This window comes from Odocoileus virginianus, chromosome 17 (assembly GCF_023699985.2).
Source record: "Odocoileus virginianus isolate 20LAN1187 ecotype Illinois chromosome 17, Ovbor_1.2, whole genome shotgun sequence".
Classification (NCBI taxonomy): Eukaryota; Metazoa; Chordata; class Mammalia; order Artiodactyla; family Cervidae; genus Odocoileus; species Odocoileus virginianus.
In genome coordinates this window covers 52628258-52645560 of record NC_069690.1, presented here as the reverse complement: position 1 = coordinate 52645560, position 17303 = coordinate 52628258, and the positions used below count along the sequence as shown (strand labels likewise).

At 58.2% G+C, this 17303-nt stretch overlaps 1 protein-coding gene across 1 annotated transcript; it reads right to left on the bottom strand.

Moving 5' to 3' along the window:
- Positions 1-12007: 12007 nt before the first annotated feature.
- Positions 12008-16791, bottom strand: FOXJ1 (forkhead box J1). Its single transcript, XM_020915590.2, has 3 exons — positions 16657-16791; positions 15436-16102; positions 12008-13784 (listed from the first exon to the last, which is right to left on the bottom strand). Exons 2-3 carry the CDS (start codon positions 15931-15933, stop codon positions 13017-13019), a joined length of 1266 nt encoding a protein of 421 aa, XP_020771249.2. The 5' UTR covers positions 15934-16102; positions 16657-16791; the 3' UTR covers positions 12008-13016.
- Between the last annotated feature and the right edge of the window lie 512 nt (positions 16792-17303).

Sequence of the window (17303 nt, the reverse complement as noted above, 5' to 3'; positions counted from 1 at the left end):
CTGCAAAACCTAGTGTCACTCCCTCCTCCATTGCAGAGGCTCACCCTGCCTCTGGTCCTACCCTGGGGTGGTAAGTGGCTGTGCAGCTTTGTTGAGGCATCCAGGTACAGGAAGACAGACAATGAAGCATATGCTGGTGGGTGAGAAGGTTTGGGGGGCACCAAGTTATAGGGTTCCCAAGGCTCTCCCACGGCCCAGTTCCACAAAAAGGAGGAAGAAATGGGATTGAGCACCTGGAGGGGGATTGGGCAGCTTTCTGTTGGGGCGAGAGGACAGTTTCAGATCTGGTTGATGGCCGTGAAAGTACTGATGAAGGAAATAATCTGGGAGGCGCACCCCTGTTGCAGATGAGGGAGATAAAAACGCAGAATCCTTGTGTAAGGACATTGAGGTGGTCCTTGTGAAGTCCTGAGAACTAAGTGAAAGGAAAAGTTTAAATTGTTAGCAGCCAGAGAAAAGAAAAAGTGGACTAGACAGCTTTGGTGGAAAGGACTTTGGGCTCAGGTGGACCAGCCCTGATAGCTTCATTCAACACTTAACCCCTCTGAACAGCACCCAGCCCACAGTAGAAGCTCCAGAAAATATGAATAACTTCATCTCAAGAAGAAATCCTTTATGGCTGTGAACAAATACTTTGAGCTTTTTATTTCTCATTGCAATTTTGTAAACTATATACATGTGTGTTTTGTATTTTCTCAAATATCCTTCTCTAAGGGCAATTTGCTTGCTTCTTGTGAGGAAAGCTATGACAAACCTAGACAATGTATTAAAAAGCAGACATATCACTTTGTAGACAAAGGTCCGTATAGTCAGACATGTGATTTTTCCAGTAGTCATGTAAAGATATGAGAGTTGGAGCATAAAGAAGGCTGAGCATGGAAGAATCGATGCTTCCAAACTGTGTTGCTGGAGAAGATTCTTGAGAGTCCCTCGGCCAGCAAGATCAAACCAGTCAATCCTAAAAGAAATCAGTCTTGATTATTCATTGGCAGAACTGATGCTGAAGCTCCAATACTTTGGCTACCTGATGCGAAGAGCTGACTCACTGGAAAAGATCTGATACTGGGAAGGATTGAAGGCGAAAGAAGGGGACAGTGGAGGATGAGACGGTTAGATGGCATCACTGACTGAATGGACATGAATCTGAGCAAACTCTGGGTGATAGTGAAAGTCGGGGCAGCCTGGTGTGATGCAGTCCACGGGGTCACAAGGAGTCGGACACGACTTAGCGACTGAACAACAAAGTGCAGTTTGGTAGCCAGCTCCCATGATTTGAGAGCCTTCTGTTTGCCCCGCTCTGTTACAGGCACCACCTTGCATTAGCTTGTCTGATCTTCACAATAAACTTACAAGTCAGGCACAGCTGTTCATCTCCCTTCTGCAGAGGAGGAGGGTCGGGTCAGAGAGGTCACAGCTCCGCTGAGTCAACACAGCCGGCCAGGAGACTGCTGTGCTCTGCCTCCCCAGGCTGGGTAGCTTGGGAGTTCTGCATGCTGTTATGCAAAGCTGTCAATCTGACTTTCAAGAGAACCCATTGTGAAATGTGAATCCATTATTATATTTATAGCAGCCATATCTAGTAAAGAGTAGATAGGAAAAGAATGAAAAGATGCGTTGTTTATTTTTTTTCAGGTGAGCTTTAACATTATTTTCACACTGTAAGCTGAATGTGCTCTGAGTAAACTGGTTTGAATCAAGGTGGTGCGGCCAATGTCCGCCCTCTCCCAGGTCCGAGGCCAGGCTGGGCCAAGTGGGACAGGAGGGGGCGCCCGATGCCCATCGGTACCTTTCCACCGCGCCCCCTGGAACCTCCGAGAATGTCCAGCGGGTGCAAGAAAAAGAGGAGAAAGGCAGAAGACAGGGGGATGGATGGGTAGAAACAGAAAAGGAGGAGGTGGGGGGGGGGGGGGCAAATGGGGCGCTGAAAAGGAGAGGAACGCGGGCAGCAAATAAATGAGGGAAACTCGAGAGGGCACGGAGGAGAGAACGTGCAGGAAGACGGGCACAAACCGCGGGCTGGGGGGCGTTCCGGGCCTTTCTGCGGGTGCCCCCTCCCCCTATCCCCCGAACCGGCGGGCGGCGGTGACGTCAGGCGCTGGCACCCACTGCACTTCGGCCCGAAACTCCTAGCAACCGAGGACGCTAGTGGCCGGGAGGTTGGCAAAGAGGGATGCCGGGCGCCCCCGCAGCCCCGCCTCCGCGCCCCCCGCGCTCTGCAGCCTCGGGCGCGCCCGCGCGCTCCCACAGCCCCGTTCCCCAAAGGCGCGGCTCTCTGGGGGCCTTGTGCCCTGAACGTGACTCAGCGCTTTCTCTGAGCCTCCGAGCGCCCCCAGGCCGGCCGGCTTTGGACTTGGGGGAGTGGAGACCCCAGCCGGATGGATGGACCCACGGCCTCCCTCTGCATTCGGGCAGGGGCCTGGAAGCACCCCCACACAGGCCCTCCTGCGAGGCAGGTGGATCTTTGTGGGGAGGGGGCCGGTTAAATCGTTTGTTCATTAGCCTCAGGGTTCCTGTAGGCAAGGAGAGAGAAAGGGAGGGGAGCCTTCTTTAAGGGGCTCACAGCCTGAGCAGGGTGCCCTGGACCCCTTCTGCTGGCTTTTAAAAATTAATTTATTGTCTCCAGTTTTACTGAAAAGTAATTGACATACATCAATGCATAAGGTGTACAGCATGGTGGCTGAGTTATATATACAGCTAATCCTTGAACAGCAAGCATGGGTTTGAACTATGGGAGTCCACCTGGACTTTTTCCAGTGAGTATACACTAGGATAGTACGCAATAGAACAGTGGATTGAAAGGGCCAACTGTAAAGTTATATGGGAATTTTCCACTGCCCTAGGGTCAGTGCCTCTAACCCCTGCTGTTCAAAGGTCAACTGTATTGTGAAATGATTACCACAATAGGTTTAGTTGTCATCCGTCATCTCAGATAGAATCCAAAGTAAAGAAAAAAAATAGTTCTCCTTGTGATGAGAACTCACTCAGGATCTACTGGGTTAACAACTTTTCTATCACAAAGCAGTGTTAACTGGAGTCGTTGTGTTGTAAATTACATCTCTCTTGTTTATATGATAACTGGAAGTTTGTAGCATTTTAACCACCTTTCTCCAATTCCTCCTCGGCCCACCCCTGCTTCTGGTAATTACAAATATGATCTTTTTCTCTGAGTTTGGTGGTTTTTCTAAATGCCAAATGTAAGTGAGCTCATTCAAGTGTCTTTTTCTTCTCTTTTCTTTTTTTGAACACACTGCTCGAGGGATCAAACCTGTGCCCCCCTGCAGTGTGGAGTCCTAACCACTGGTCCACCAGGAAATTCCCCAAGTGCACTCTTGGGACCCACTTGCTCTGTGATTTTGGTCTTCTATTGTGTGTGTGCCCACCACTCCATGGAGGAGTCCTCCCATCCCTCAGGTATTCATTGAATGAATGAATGAGCAGAGAGACCAGTGATCAGCATATGCAGTTCTCCATGTATACCACCTGCGGGGCAACACACACAATCACATCTTCAACAGGGGCTTTTTTTTTTTTTTTCAGGGGCTTTTTTAATAAGGCCAAGGAGAAGGGGTGAGCTGGGAGGCAAGGCCTGGGGTCCCTGAGGGCAGGGAGGGCAGACTGAGCCTTCTTTCCCCTGGCTCTCCACAGTCTGCCCAGCTTAGAGCGCTGGCTTCTGGCTCTAAGTCACTGAGAAATGGGGCTTGCGCTCCCACCCCCTCCATCCGTTCCGCAATGCTCTGTTGAGCTCACACCATGCGCCACTCCCAGCTCCTGGCAGGTGCCATGGAGAACCAGGCACTGCCTCTGCCTTCCTGGAGCTCCCCATCCAGCAGGTGAGGCCCGCAATGCCAACATGGTGAAATCAAGGGCACTGGAGGATGGCAGTGAGTGGAGAGGTGGCAGAGGTCCAGGTGGGTCCCCCAGCCAGTAGTGCCCAGGAGAAGCCAACCCATCTGTGCTGACATCCTCAGAGCCCTGTCCTGTCTCTGTGCCTCAGTTTCCTCTTCTGCAGGTGACACCAGAAAGTTCTCAACATTTCCTGCAGACTAAATATCTATGCCTCTATGACTGAGAACCATTCCAGGTGCCCCCTGCCTCCTGCAAAGGGGGCAAACAGACCAGCATTGCCCCAGAGCCTAGGCTTGCAGATCCTGGGATCTGCCAGCGGCCCAGCCAACCCACCACGGTTCCTGGAGCTCAGGTCTCAGCTCACGACCTTCCCCAACTAACGTGAACTCCAGGCAGCAATCAGGAGCCCCGAGGTGGGCAGTCTGTGCTGGCAGTAGGGGAAGGGCATGAGCCTGGGGCATGAGGTGGGAAGAGGACAGAACCCGTGTCCCCTGCATTGGCAGACTGGATTCTTAATTTCAAGACAACAGGGAAGTCCTGAAAAGAAACAAGAAACACCCTAGGACTCACCTAGTGGTCCAGTGGTTAAGACTCTAGGCTTCCACTGCAGGGAGCTTGGAGTCGATCCTGATTGGGGAATTAAGATCCCTCATGCTGCATGGTTCAGACCAAAAAAAAAAAAACAAACCCAAAATGCTTTGTACAAGAATGTTCACAGGAGCTTTAGTCACAATAGCCCCAAACTGGAAGCAGCCCAAATATCTATCAAGCAAAGAATGGATAAACAAACTGCTGTAGTTGACTGGTAGAATACTACTCAGCCGTGAAAAGGAACAAACTACCGCTGCATGTGACAAGGTAGTTAAATTTCAAAACTGATATGTTGAGTGAAGGAAGCCAAACACAGAGTACAAAGTGTTTGATACCATTTATATGAAATTCTAGAACAGGAAAAACTGCCTTGTGGTGGTAGAAGTCAAACGAGTGGTTGTTGCTTGGGAAGTGGGGGCAGGGGCAGGAGGGGTTGCCTGGGGTCTGCTCACACACTGGGGTGCCTTTTCAAAGCTGAGTCTCCTAGAATCATCCATCGATACCCAGAAGCCTCCCAGCCATCCCTCAACTGTGTGCCTCAAACTCTCTCTACCGCCAGCCTGACTCCCCCTTCCCTTCCCTTTCATGCTGCATTCCCCACTTAGGCAACAGTGACACCACCGCCCACCGGTCTCAGAGGACAGTGAGTGGCCTCTCCCTGTGGCCTCCCAGGCCTGAGAAGACCACTCTGCCCGATCCTGGGAGTGAAACTGGAGAGTTATCCTGGCAAGCCCACCTTGCTGCCCAACTCCGGGGGTCAGGAAATCTCTCTAAGACCAGGTCTTGCCCATATTTGTGTCCATGCAGACTGTGGTCCACAGGTGTAAGGAAACGTTGACCAGGCAACCAGGTGATGTCTGACTGGGGTTTCTAGCACCTGGGACCGGGGCGTCCTCCCTGCAGGTGGGAAATCCCCTCGAGTCCTGCCAGCTGGAGGCAGGAGATCTTGTGGACCTGTTACATTGGTTGCAGAGTCTCAAGGAGGCCATGGCTGGCTACCCCATGTACTTGTTCCTTTCTGTTTATTTACTTAGTTATTTTGGCGGCGCTGGGTCTTAGTTGCCGGGATCTTCATTGCGTGTGGCATGTGAACTCTTAGTCGCTGGGATGGATGTGGGATCTAGTTCCCTGACTAGGGATAGAACCCGGACCCCTGCATTGGGAGCCTGGAGTCTTACCCTCTGGACCACCAGGGAAGTCCCTCCTGTTTCCTTTTTTTTCTGTCTCCAGGTTCCTGAGTGCCCTACCACGTCACTCCAGCTCGCTCCTTCCTCCTTATACCCATTGCACTGTACACTAGCTGGAGCTGGAATCAGAGGTCCCCACAGTCCTCTCAACGCACCCCAGCATAGCCCCCTTCCCCCGCCCCTGACTCCCCACCCCACTCCCCACCATCACCATCTTCCCTCAGCAAGAGGCGCTGCAGAGTGACTGCTCTGCTGGGCTGGGGCAGGGCTCACCCTTCCTACCTCCTCCTGTTCCCACCAGAGGGGCCCTTCCTTTGCTCTCCCAGCATCCTGTCTGCCCAGCATCTGCGATCCACCCTCTCCCCGGGCTAGCCCCGTCTCTCTTGCGGGCACACGCAAGTCACCTCATCATAAAACAGCTTCACTTGGGCCTGTGTTCACCACAGCTGACCCTCTCCTCCCTTCCGCCCTGTTCTGAGCTCTGGAGTTTGCCACCTGCTCTTAGACTCTGGGCTCTACCCCCAAGGTGCTAATGAGACGACCCGTGGGAGGCCAGGAGCCCTGCGGGGCAAACGCTGGCTTCCTTCGGAGCCCACCCTGACCTGTCGACTCTCACTGCGGCTCGCTGGGGCGGCCCACCTCCAGGCACAGGAGTGTCTGTGTAGGTGTGTCTAGGGGGCCAGGAGGCAGGGTGAGGTAAGAGGCTCCCTCCCGCCCCAAGGGTGGCCCTTCTCCAGGCTCTGTCCTCACCCTCTGCTCTCCTCTTTGATCCTCCTTCTGGAAGGGTCCATGTGCCTGGGCGACAGCCTTTACCTTCGTGAGGTCCCGGGGCACTGCGTCTTAGTCTTGGCTCTAATCCTTCCGGTTTGGAGCTCCATACTGGTTAACCGACAGACTCTGCTCTCTCCACTGAAGGCCTTGGGGTGACTGCGCCAGGACAGGGCTAATGCCAGGGTCACCTCTCCCCTCTCCCAAATGGCTCTGCTTCATTTCCTAATTCACAAGGTTACCCACGCCCTGGGAATTCCACCGGTGTCTGTCACTCTCCACACCTTCAAACCACCCTCCATTTTCCCTGGGGTGGGGGGTCATTTTCATTGTGTAGCCACATCTTTGATTGTCACTCATACCTGTCTCTTCCCAAGTCACTTTGGAGGTCACCGTGGGCCATCTACGTGGAGGAGTCTGGGAGGTGACTTGTCCTTCAGAGAAGAGCTTTCTGAGCCCCAGGATAGCAGAGCTTATGCGCTGACCGTTCAGGTGGGGGGCCAGGGTGGGGGTCACCATCTCCTGTGGGCCTAGTTGTGATTTTTCTCCTCTTTGCTTGGGAGACCTTCTGTGTCCCCCTCCCAACAGAACCCACAGGTGGAGTAGGGAGCCTAGGGAGGCCGGGGGAATGTGGTTGGGGGTTGAGTCCTGGCCCTCTGTGAGGTCCTCCCGCCCCATGCCTCTCTCCAAAACTGGCCTTGAACTGGCGGGCCCAAGCGCGCCCAGCACTGTGGCACAGTTTCAGCGCAGGCCCAGCCTCCCAGGCAGCCTCTGCCAGGCCAGGCTTAATCTTTAGCTACACAGCAGGCACGGGGGACTCTCAGGCCCCTCACTGAGCTCTCAGCCTGAGCTTAGACTCTGGGTAGCTGGGCTCCAAGGCCGTCAAGCTCAGTGGCCCATCCTGGTGCCCTTCGGGGTGGGGCCCGCAGGGACAGATGAGCTGGGCACCCCTCTGACCTGGTGACTTTGTAGCCAGGTGCAGACAGGTCAAAGGCCATTTGCTGACCCTGTGGATTTGGGTGGGGTAAGAAAAGATGGGAGAGAGGGGGCTTGAATGCCGGTTCCACCTACCAGCCCTGCCTCTTGGGCCTCTGTGGTCCTCATTCCCAGGGTCTCAGCCCCAGGGGAGCTGGGGACTGGAGAAGCAGATAAGAATGAGAAAGGCCAGGGCTCTCCCACCTCTCTCCATCCCTTCCCTCCAGTCCCTCATCCGGTATCCCCTCCCCCTCCCCCCTCCCCTGGCTCATACCTGCCACACATCCCACTCAGCTTCAGCAGGCATCAGGGCCCCCCTCCCTCTTTTATTACCCCACCCAGACCCACAGGATCAGCAAAGGGTAGCATGGGGCTTTCCTCAAAGGCCGCCCCCCCCCCAGGACAGAATGCTCTGCACCCCTGAGAGCATCAGAAAGCACCCTGGGCCCAGTGACCATGACCCCACTAGTGTTTACTGTCTGCGGTCACATTTTGTTGAAGCGACTCGGCTGTTTTTCTACCTTTTGTGGATCTGCTCAGATGGCTCCTTCATTCGTTCATTCATTTGTGCATTCATTCCTTCAGTGCTTCGGAAGCTGGGGCCTGTCCTTGATGCTGCAGATATAGGAATGCTTCAGGTTATCAGCCTGCTGGAGTCTACAGGCCCATGGGCTCCTGAGAATGAAAACTCTCAGTGGTGGGGTCTGTATGCCATCCTGCCGCAGCCCTCGACCCCCTGTCCATAGTTCACTTTAGGCAAGTTGGAGGGAATGGGGTGCCCCTAGGGTTGGGGACAGGGCTTGGTGTGCAGCGTGGGGGCAGGGGACGAGCCACTGACAGAGCTGGTGGGTGGCTGGGTGAGGGGTGGAGAAAGATTGGCAACCTCTCAGCCTCAACTTAATTCCCTGGGCAAACAGCAGCCCTGGGAGCACTGCCGGCAATCCACTGCGGCTTCAAAGGGCCTCAGGGGCCGTGGGTGGTGTGGGCTGCGGGAAAGGCGCCAGGCTTCCCCACTTCCTGGAGCGCTTGCATTCCTGGGAGCTTAGTGAGCTGCTTCCTTCCAGGGAAAAGAGGGTCTGGGTCTCAGACCCCACCGTCCTGCCCTCAGAGTGGCATCTGGGGGCTGGAGTGGGGGGCAGCCAGACCTGCAGTCCAGCCTCCTGGCTTGGTGAACGTGTACCCTGCCGCTCCCTGCCCTGCTGTACCGTCCGGTTGGCTTCTGGGGGACAGTACCCTCCACTCGTCCCTGCCCGACCGTGACACAGGGAAAGTTCAGGCCCCAGCAAGCCAGTCACAATGCCTCCGACCTGTCCCCACCCGGGAGCCTCGGAGTGGGCTAGACACAGGGGCCCGAGGAGGAAGGTGACCCCCCGGGGCTTCCAGGCACCTCCTTGGCTGACACTGGCCTGTGCAGGCCCCGCCTGGGTGGCCTCCCAAAGCCCCCTCCCCGGTGCCAATGCCTTCCCTCCCTGTGACCTGTGTTTTCCTCTTCAGCACACAAGAATGTGTCAGCAGGACCTAGGGCCACTCTGCCACCCATTGTTAAAGCAGGCTTCTCTCCACATCCCCACCTCTGGCAGGCCCAGACCTGCCCCGCGGGGCCAGCCCCCTGTCCCCTGCCAGGAGTCCAAATACACCTGTTTACCTTTGGGCCTCAGCCAGGGATGGGGACGGAAGTGCGCCTGACTCCTAACCGCCGGCCCCACCGGCCCCCACCGGCCCTCCCAGGCCTCCCTTCCCACCCTCCACTCACTCTTCCTTCTGCAGGTCTGGGTGCCCAGAGCACCTGGGTGGGGGAGGCATGATGGGCAGGAGAGTGTGTCCTGCCCTGGGCCCAGCTCTGCAGGAGGCCTGACCCATTTGCTCCAGGACAGCATGAGACCCCATCCTGGGGGGGACCCCTCCAGACATCCTGAGAGTCACGGGAGCCAGGAGTGGTCGGTCCTTTGGAATGGGATGTGCTCTAGACAGATGGGGGAGGACTCCCAAAGCCTGAGCTCCTGCCCTTTCCCCCTTCATCACTTTCCTGGCTCGGGGATCCATGAGGAAGAGATGATGGGGAAAAGGTGGCAAGTTAGGAGACAGAAGGGTGGCCTCTTGCTTTGAGAAGGGACTGTTCCTAACACCTGAGAATGAAGTGACCCTTCTTACCTCAAAAGTGGGGATCAGGGCTTCTCTGGTGGCTCAGTGGTATAGAATCTGCCTGCCAAGGCAGGAGACATGGGTTCGATGCCTGATTCAGGAGGAATCCACCTGCCAAAGAGCAGTTAAAGCCGTGTGCCACGACAACTGAGCCTGTGCTCTAGAGCCTGGGAGTTGCAACTACTGAAGCCCATGTGCCTAGAGCCCGTGGTCCACAACAAGAGAAGCCACTGTAAGGAGAAGCCCGTGCACCACAGCTAGAGAGTAGTCCCTGCTTGCCACAACCAGAGAAAGCCCACGCAACAGCCAAGACCCAGCACAGCCAAAAAAGAAGCAGACATCAAAGAAAATGAGAAATCTGCTCAGAGACATGGGTCATGAGCTCAAAGCCACACAGCTCAGAAGAGAAAGGACAACTCAGTGCGACGTGGGATCCTGGATTTAGATGCTGGAATGGAGAAGAGCATTACTGGGCCAGCAAGATGTGATTACCAAGTCAGTGTCAATTTCCTGATTGTGATGATGGTACTAGGGTTATCATGAAAGCATGTGCTTGTTCTAAGGAAATACACACTAAAGTATTTAGTACTAATGGAGCATCCTCTCTGCAACTTAGTCAATGGTGCACAATATATTTTGATTGGGATTACATTGAACCTACAAATAAATCCGAAGTAAATGAACGTCATTTTTATATTTTTAATTTTAAAAATATTTTTATTTATTTGACTGCACCTGGTCTGTCTGTGGCATGTGGGATCTACTTCCCTGACCAGGGGTCGAACCTAGGCTCCCTGCTTTGGGAGCACGGAGTCATAGCCACTGGACCACCAGGGAAGTCCCCGAACATCTTTTTTACAAAGCCACCCAGCCGACGGTCAGAGCAGGAATGAAAAGGAGGGACAGGATCTGATACTCACGCTTCCCACTCTTCACTCCCTCCTCCCCTCATCACTGCAAGGAAGTGTTTGGCCTACTTCACAGCCCCCCCTCAGCTTTGGCGGCTCCTAGAAAGTGTCTTTGGACCCTTAGAAGTACTGATGCCTGCCGCCCCACCCTGCACCCTGCCCCCACCCCCGCCAGAGACACTAGCCTCAGGCACGGGGATTTTCAACTCCTGGTGGTTCTTCCTGGCAACCAGAGGCTCCTTCAGCCTTTTCTCATCTGCACCCTGACCTTGCCCCACTTCCCCCAGGATGGGCCCAGGCAGAGGGTGAGGAGGGGGGACAGTGACAGGCCCCCTCTGTCAATCCAGGCTGTACCCCCGCCAAAGGGGGCTGGAGGCTGATCCTGGGGACCAGTGGAGAGCCTGGAGCCCCCGGGTTCCCCCAGTGCTGGGGAACGTGGGGAGGAAGGCTGGTGGGTGGTGGGGAGAGGGAGGGAGCCACTGCTGGGGCAGGGGGCAGTTGTCTCAAGAGGGAGGCTGGGCAGCCTCCTCAGCGAGCTGCGGGAAGAGAGTAGTAGGCTGGTTTCTGAGCTCAGTAAGGCCCCAGCCCGCTGGCCTTGTACTGTGAGCGCCCTTCTGAAATATTTGGAATAATTAGCAAGTGAAAGCAGCAAGTTAACCGGGGAATGCCAGGTTGGCCAGGAGCCAGCCTCGAGTGCAGGGAAAGAAAGGGGCTTCGGGAGAAAGGGGTCCGTGGAGGCTGGGCAGGATTGTGTGGGACAGCGCCTCTGTTTGCGCCTGTGTGTGTGCGCGCACGCGTGCTGGGGGAAGGGGCCGTGCACCATGGGAGAGGGCTGGCAGGGCTAGTGGGGGTCGGGGATGGGGAGTGATGGGTTCCAGGCAAAGCTGGGGCCAGGGGGTTGAAAGGTGCCTGAGTGTCACCCACTTCCTGTGCCTCAGTTTCCCCATCAGAGCTCTGGTAGGTTGGTTCCCCACGGGCTGGAACCTGGCGGTGGGAGGGTAGGGTCTAGGCACCCTGTCCTACATCTTCCCTGGTGGCCTTCCTCACCCTCAGTCTGTGTTGGAGGGAAGGTGCCGGGTGGGGTGATTGCACCCCAGGGTGGGAAGTAGGGGCCCTGGGGCTGGGGCCCTCTGACCTCACACCCTGTCCCTCCAGAAAGGGACCGAGGAAGGGAGGAGCTGGAGACAGGCCCAGGCGAGGACCGCAGGCGAGCCCGGGCAGGCCCTCGTGGTGGGGGAGTTGGGGGACGTGAACCAAGCCCTGGGCAAGCTGGGCCTTTCTGAGTCCCCAGGGCCAGGGAGGGGGCTGCGCCTCCTTTGCTGCCTGCCCCCTGGGGACTATAGGTGCTGTCTCCCCACTGCACAGATAGAGAGGTGCTACAGCTGGCTGCAGGCCCCCCCCACCAGGGCTGCCTCTCAGTCCTTGTCTCTGGTGACACAGAGGTCATGGGGAGGGCATCAGCTGGTACTCTGCAGGCCTTTGGTGTCCCCCACCCGCACCATCTTCCTCCCAGCCATTCCCCCTTGGCAGTGAAGCCCCCCCAAAAAACTGGCCTCCATTCTCCCCCAAACAAATTTGCAAGCAGGTCCATTATAAAATTTTTAAAACTTTTATTTTTAAAAATGTTTTACTGTAAATAACTTTTCATGAAAAAGTTAAGTTGCCCCGCGGGGCAGGGGGGTGGGTGTGGGACACAGCCCAAGGGGCTCAGGTGGAGCAAGGCACTCCCCTGCACACGCACAGGCAGGGGGCGCGGGGCGATCCCCCCGCTTCCTGGTCCCAGTGGTTCTAGCAAGCACCGCGTCCCTCCCGGTTAAGCCTCAGCTATAGCTACACTCACTACATTAGTCTTTCTGTCCCCCCTTCCCTCTGCAGCTTGGCTGCTCCTGTCCCCAACCCCGCAGAAACCCAACTCCCCGCTGCTCGCAGCCTCAAGTTGGGCTCAAAGATTAGGGATTTATACCTCTAGAGATGGGGCCAGAAGGCCCCAGAGGCCTTAGAAAATCTCCTGGCTCCACCCGGCACCCCGACCTCGATTCAGTCTCCTCTCTCTGCCCCCCTTCCCCAGCTCCGCCCCACGTACTGCCGGCCCCGGCCCCAGGGAAGCTCTGCCGGGAGAGGCCTCTAGGGGGTTAATTTGCAGTCATCTAATTAGCATTTGTTGTACCTGGGAACTTTCTCTGGATAGAGACCTGGGGAGGAGAGCCGGAGAGGGAGAAGTCTTGAAGCTAAGATGCTCTGGGACAGACCCTGTACTGTGGTTTCCAGCTTGGGCAGGGACCCTCCAAGCTGCAGCTCTCAAACTGCAGGGGCCCGGTGTGTCCCTGGGGCCGGGAAGAAGTGGATCAATGAAACACTGTGTGTATGGGGGGTTGGGGAGGGGAGGCAGCAACTCTGGTCCTAGGTCCCAGTTCTCAGCCTCCTGGGCTGGAATCTGAGCATGGCCCAGGCTGGGGGCCCTGTGTCCTTGTGGGGTCAGCCTTGGGAGAACTGGCCCAGCCCCTGCCTGGGCAGTAGGGTGTCCATAGGCCTGCATTGGGGGGCAGTCTGGGCCCAGACGTGTGTGCTGTCCGGAGGGGGCGGGGCAGGGCCTGGTTTCTTACAAGAAGGCACCCACGCTGGCCCAGTCATGCAGGTCGGTGGCCAGGGTGGCATCTCCGGCCTCAAAGAGGGGCTCCGGGGGGAGGCAGCTACTGCCGCTCTCGTCCCAAGGGTGTTGCAGGAAGGACGTGGCCAGGAAGGTCTCGTCGAAGTCCAGGCTGTCAGCAGCCTGCTCCACTGAAGCCCCCCAGGTGGCCGGGCAGTCGATGTGGCGGCCGTGGACGGTGAGGTCCACGTCCCCGTGTGAGGCGGGGCTCAGCGGCGGGCTCAGCTCCAGGGCCTCCAGCGAGCCCAGATCCCCGCCCAGAGTGCCGGTGTCGAAGATGGCCTCCCAGTCAAAGTTGCCCTTGAGGGGTTCCAGCTCGCCCTGCTCCTCCTGGGTGAGCAGCAGGGTGCTGGGGGGCCGAGGGGCCTTGGCCACCCGCTTGGGCAGTGGCTGTTTGCGCTTACGCCCGAGCCTGCCCTCGCCCGCGCCCCAGCCCGCCTCCCCGGTCGCCTCCTCGAACTCCCGCAGCAGCTGTTGGGCCTCGGTGTTCACGGTCAGCGGCCCGGCCCACGGGGCGGCGCTGGGCTCCTGCGCGGCCTGGCGGGCGAAGGCTGGGTGGATGTGGACCGGGGGCAGCCGCCGCTTCTTAAAGGCCCCGCTCAGCAGCCGCTCCGCGTACTGGGGGTCGATGCGCCAGAAGCCCCCCTTGCCGGGCTCGTCCTTCTCCCGAGGCACCTTGATGAAGCACTTGTTCAGGGACAAGTTGTGGCGGATGGAATTCTGGACACAGGGAGAGAGGAGAGGAGGGCGGGTGAGTGGGCAGGGTCGTGGATGGGGGGCATCCAGTGCCAGTCCCCCCACCAGTTTCTCTCCAACGGGGGCCACTGGGAGGGATGGAGGGTGGCAGAGGCGCTGCTCCGACCAGGAGGCTCTGGGACACCAGCCACGGGGCACGGGGAGCCAGGAGTGCTGTCGGGGGCTTTTGTTCCCTGTTGCCAGGATATCTGCCTGCTCAGTCATCCGAGCCCTGAGCCGCGGGATGGCTCTCAGTGCCACCCTGTCCTGCCCTCCCTCCCCTCCCCTGCCGCTTGCGGCCTCTGGCCAAAGGCCTCGGCTCCCCCAGGGCCTGGACGGCCATCTCTCTCTGCCTGGGCCTGGCTGGCCTCTGTTTGTGAAGTCAGTGAGTGGGTGTGAGTGTGTGTGTGTGTGTGGGGGGGGTGGTGGAATCTGATGATTTTCCTTGTTTGTAGAGCCGGCCGCTGGTCTGGGCCCTCACCCCCCACCCCCAACACCCCCCTCCTCCCACTCCAGGCTCTGAGGCCTCGGTTGATTATTACCCAGCCAAGAGGGCCAAGAGCATAGCGCTCATTCCTGGGGCCTCTCAGGCTTGGGGTAGGGTGGCGTCTCTGCTTTCTCACTAAGGTTACAAATGGTACTGCACCCCGGGTCAGAGCCTAAGCAAATGTGGAACAGCTTGGAACTGCGATCCTGTGGCCTGTGCCACAGGGAGTGATCCACGCATCCTGGGTCTCTGTCTCCACGAGGCAGATGATCGAAGATGCTGATGGTCAAAGATGCTCAGGGCAAGGTGTGCCCAGCTTCCCATCACTACCCTGCTTGGTTCATGCCTGGGTGCACAGTCCCAACCACGCTGGGAAACAAGGGTCTGGGGCTTGGACGGTGGGGCCGGCAGGTGGGCAGTGTCCCCTGACAAGACTGGGATGTTTACACGGCGGCCTGGGCCCCTTGGCTGCTCTGCGCCAGGTTCTGGAGACTTGGAACATGAAGCCAGCGTGAGAGGCACAGCCCCTGTGGAAAGCACCTGGCTCAGGTAATTGTCCCCCCAGGGAGGCTGATGAGAAGGGTGGGGGTGAGGAGTGGCGGCAGGAAACTGGGGAGGGTTTGGGGTGGGGGCTGGGACAATAGCTTTAGGAAGGCCCCACAGCCCTTCCACAGGGACACAGCTGGCTTTCAAACCCCAGAGCACAGCCCCTCTCCCCTCCCTGTCCTCCTCCAGCCAACTGAAACCAGGCAGGATGTAGAGCCTGTTTCCGATTCCAGTCCGGCCCTGACAAACTGGCCTGGAGCAGGGTCGTGTCTAGGAATTCTAGGACTTGGGACAAAAATGTGTCCCTCAGTCCATCAACCTCCCTCTAGGGGGCCAGCATCCACGCAGAGTTCAGCCCTGGTCTTTGGACTGGGCCTGCTGGATGAGGGACAAGTTCTTTTCACTTGAACCTCAAATTCAACACCCCTAAAGCCCTCTGAACATCCGCCCTCCTTCCTCTCTGAAGTCAGAGTGGGGGCAGTTCCAAGCACTGGGCTCCCTAGAGGTCCTTCCTCGACGGCCTTCCTCCCTCCGGCCCTGGCTCGATGGCGCCTGCGGATCCAGCACGCGAGAGCGTGGGACGGGCTGGAGGGGCTCCCCTACCTGCCAGGTGGGATCAGCGTGGCGGAAGTAGCAAAAGTTGTCCGTGATCCACTTGTAGATGGCCGACAGGGTAATCTTGGTGGCCTTGCTGGCCTGCATGGCCATGCAGATGAGCGTGGCGTACGAGTAGGGCGGCTTCACGTGCGGATTGGTGGCGTAGTCCACATCGTCGGGAGGCGGGGCCTGCAGCCCCGGGGGCGCGCTCCGCGACGTGCACGACGACGTGGGCTTGCCCGGCGTGTGCGGCTGACCCAGGCAGGCGGGGTCAGCCGCCAGGGGAGACCCAGGCGCGGCCGAGCCTGGCACCTGGTGGTAGCCGTGGGGGTCGGCGCCCCCCGAGGGCAGGGCGGGAGCCTTGGCGTTGAGAATAGAGAATTCCTGCAGCCACTGCAGGCTGGTCAGGCTGTCATCCAGAGCGTCGGGCTCCTCCAGGCCGCCCTCCGGCCCGGGCTCCTCCGCCGCCCCTGCCCCCGAGAGGCGTAGCCAGCTCTCCGCCATATCTGTGGGGACTCTCCGAGGGGGCGGTCAACATCCACGAGCCGAGCCGAGGGTGGCCGACCGAGCTCTCTGGCCCGCTGACGCCCGCGGCTCGAGTTACACAGCCTCCCGGAAGAGCGCTTCCATCCCGCGACCCGGGGGGTCGCTTCCTCCGAATTGAATGAGGTGCCTGCGGGGACCACAGGGGGAACTGAGTCCTCTTCCCCCACCCCCGACGAGAGACTGTGCGCAAGGAGTGGGGAGGGGCTCCTCTAAAATGGTCCCCGCAGCTGGGGAGGATCTTTTACTGCCTTGGTCTGGGAAACAGAAGCTGTGCCCGGGGGGTCCAACCTCCGCAGGGTCCGCCAGGCTCTTTTCCTCTTTGAAGTTTTAGAGGAGACTTAATTAGCCAAACGAGGGAAGAGTGTAAGGGACATCCGAGGACATTCTCTTCTCCCCAAGAGTGGGAAATCAACCGCTCTCCTTTCCCTCCATAACAAATGGAAACGGGGCGAGGAGCCCAGGAGGGCAGTATCTTTTTAAAAGGGCTATTAGGATGAGGGAGCAAGGGGAAGGAAGGAAGGAAACAGGATAGAGAATTACAGGGGCGCGGGAAGTGAGTGTCCCCCAAACTTCTCTAATGTCAGTCTCCCGGGCCCGCCACTTCCGTCGGGGAAGGATGGGAGAGCAGGCTGCTGCCGACGCCCTCCCTTTCCGCGGCCGGCAGACCACCCCGTCCCTTACCTGGCTCAGAGCGCAGCACGGGCCAAAGGAATGTTCTGGAAGAAGTTCCTCCCACCCCCTGCGGCTCTCTGACCCCCCCCCACCCCCAGCTCGAGGGCCCAGCCAGCAGTCCTTGTCGCCCCCACGCCCGACGGCGCCTCTCTGAACGCCAGAGGCCGGGGGACCGGCATTAAGTAGCAGCTCCGAAGGCTTCTCCTGCTGCCATGGCGACGCTCCGCCCCTATAAACAGCTTCCGCTTCTGCCATTGGTCAGTGTGTCTCCAAGGGGACCGCGGGTTCTTAACACTCTCTCTGGCGGTAACTCTCTTCGAACTCCCTCCTCCTGCCGCCTTCTCCCGCGCCACGCAGCCCCCTACCCGCCACCGAGTCCCGGCTCCAAACATTCCCGCGCAAGGGCCCCGCGCAGGGTTCGGAGAGGCGCGCGGCTCGGCGCTCCAGCCGAGGCCCCGGGGGCGCCGGGTGAGCCGTCCCCTGCGGGAACCTCACTCCCGCCCTACCCCCTCCACCGCCACACCTTCCTGTCTGGGCTGCTCCGAGGTGCAGACGGCTCCTGGGACGCAGCCTGGGGCGCGGAGGCCAAGGCTGGGAGCGGCTTAGACTCGGGGACCGCGTGCTTGAGGTTCTCCTTTCCTCTCTGGGTTGTGAGT

Bases quoted from the DNA above. Each gene is read 5' to 3' on its own strand.
- FOXJ1 (XM_020915590.2), bottom strand. From the start codon at position 15,933: ATGGCGGAGAGCTGGCTACGCCTCTCGGGGGCAGGGGCGGCGGAGGAG. The intron at 13,785-15,435 runs GTAGGGGAGCCC...CCCTGTGTCCAG, and splicing joins ACGCTGATCCCACCTGGCAG to AATTCCATCCGCCACAACTT.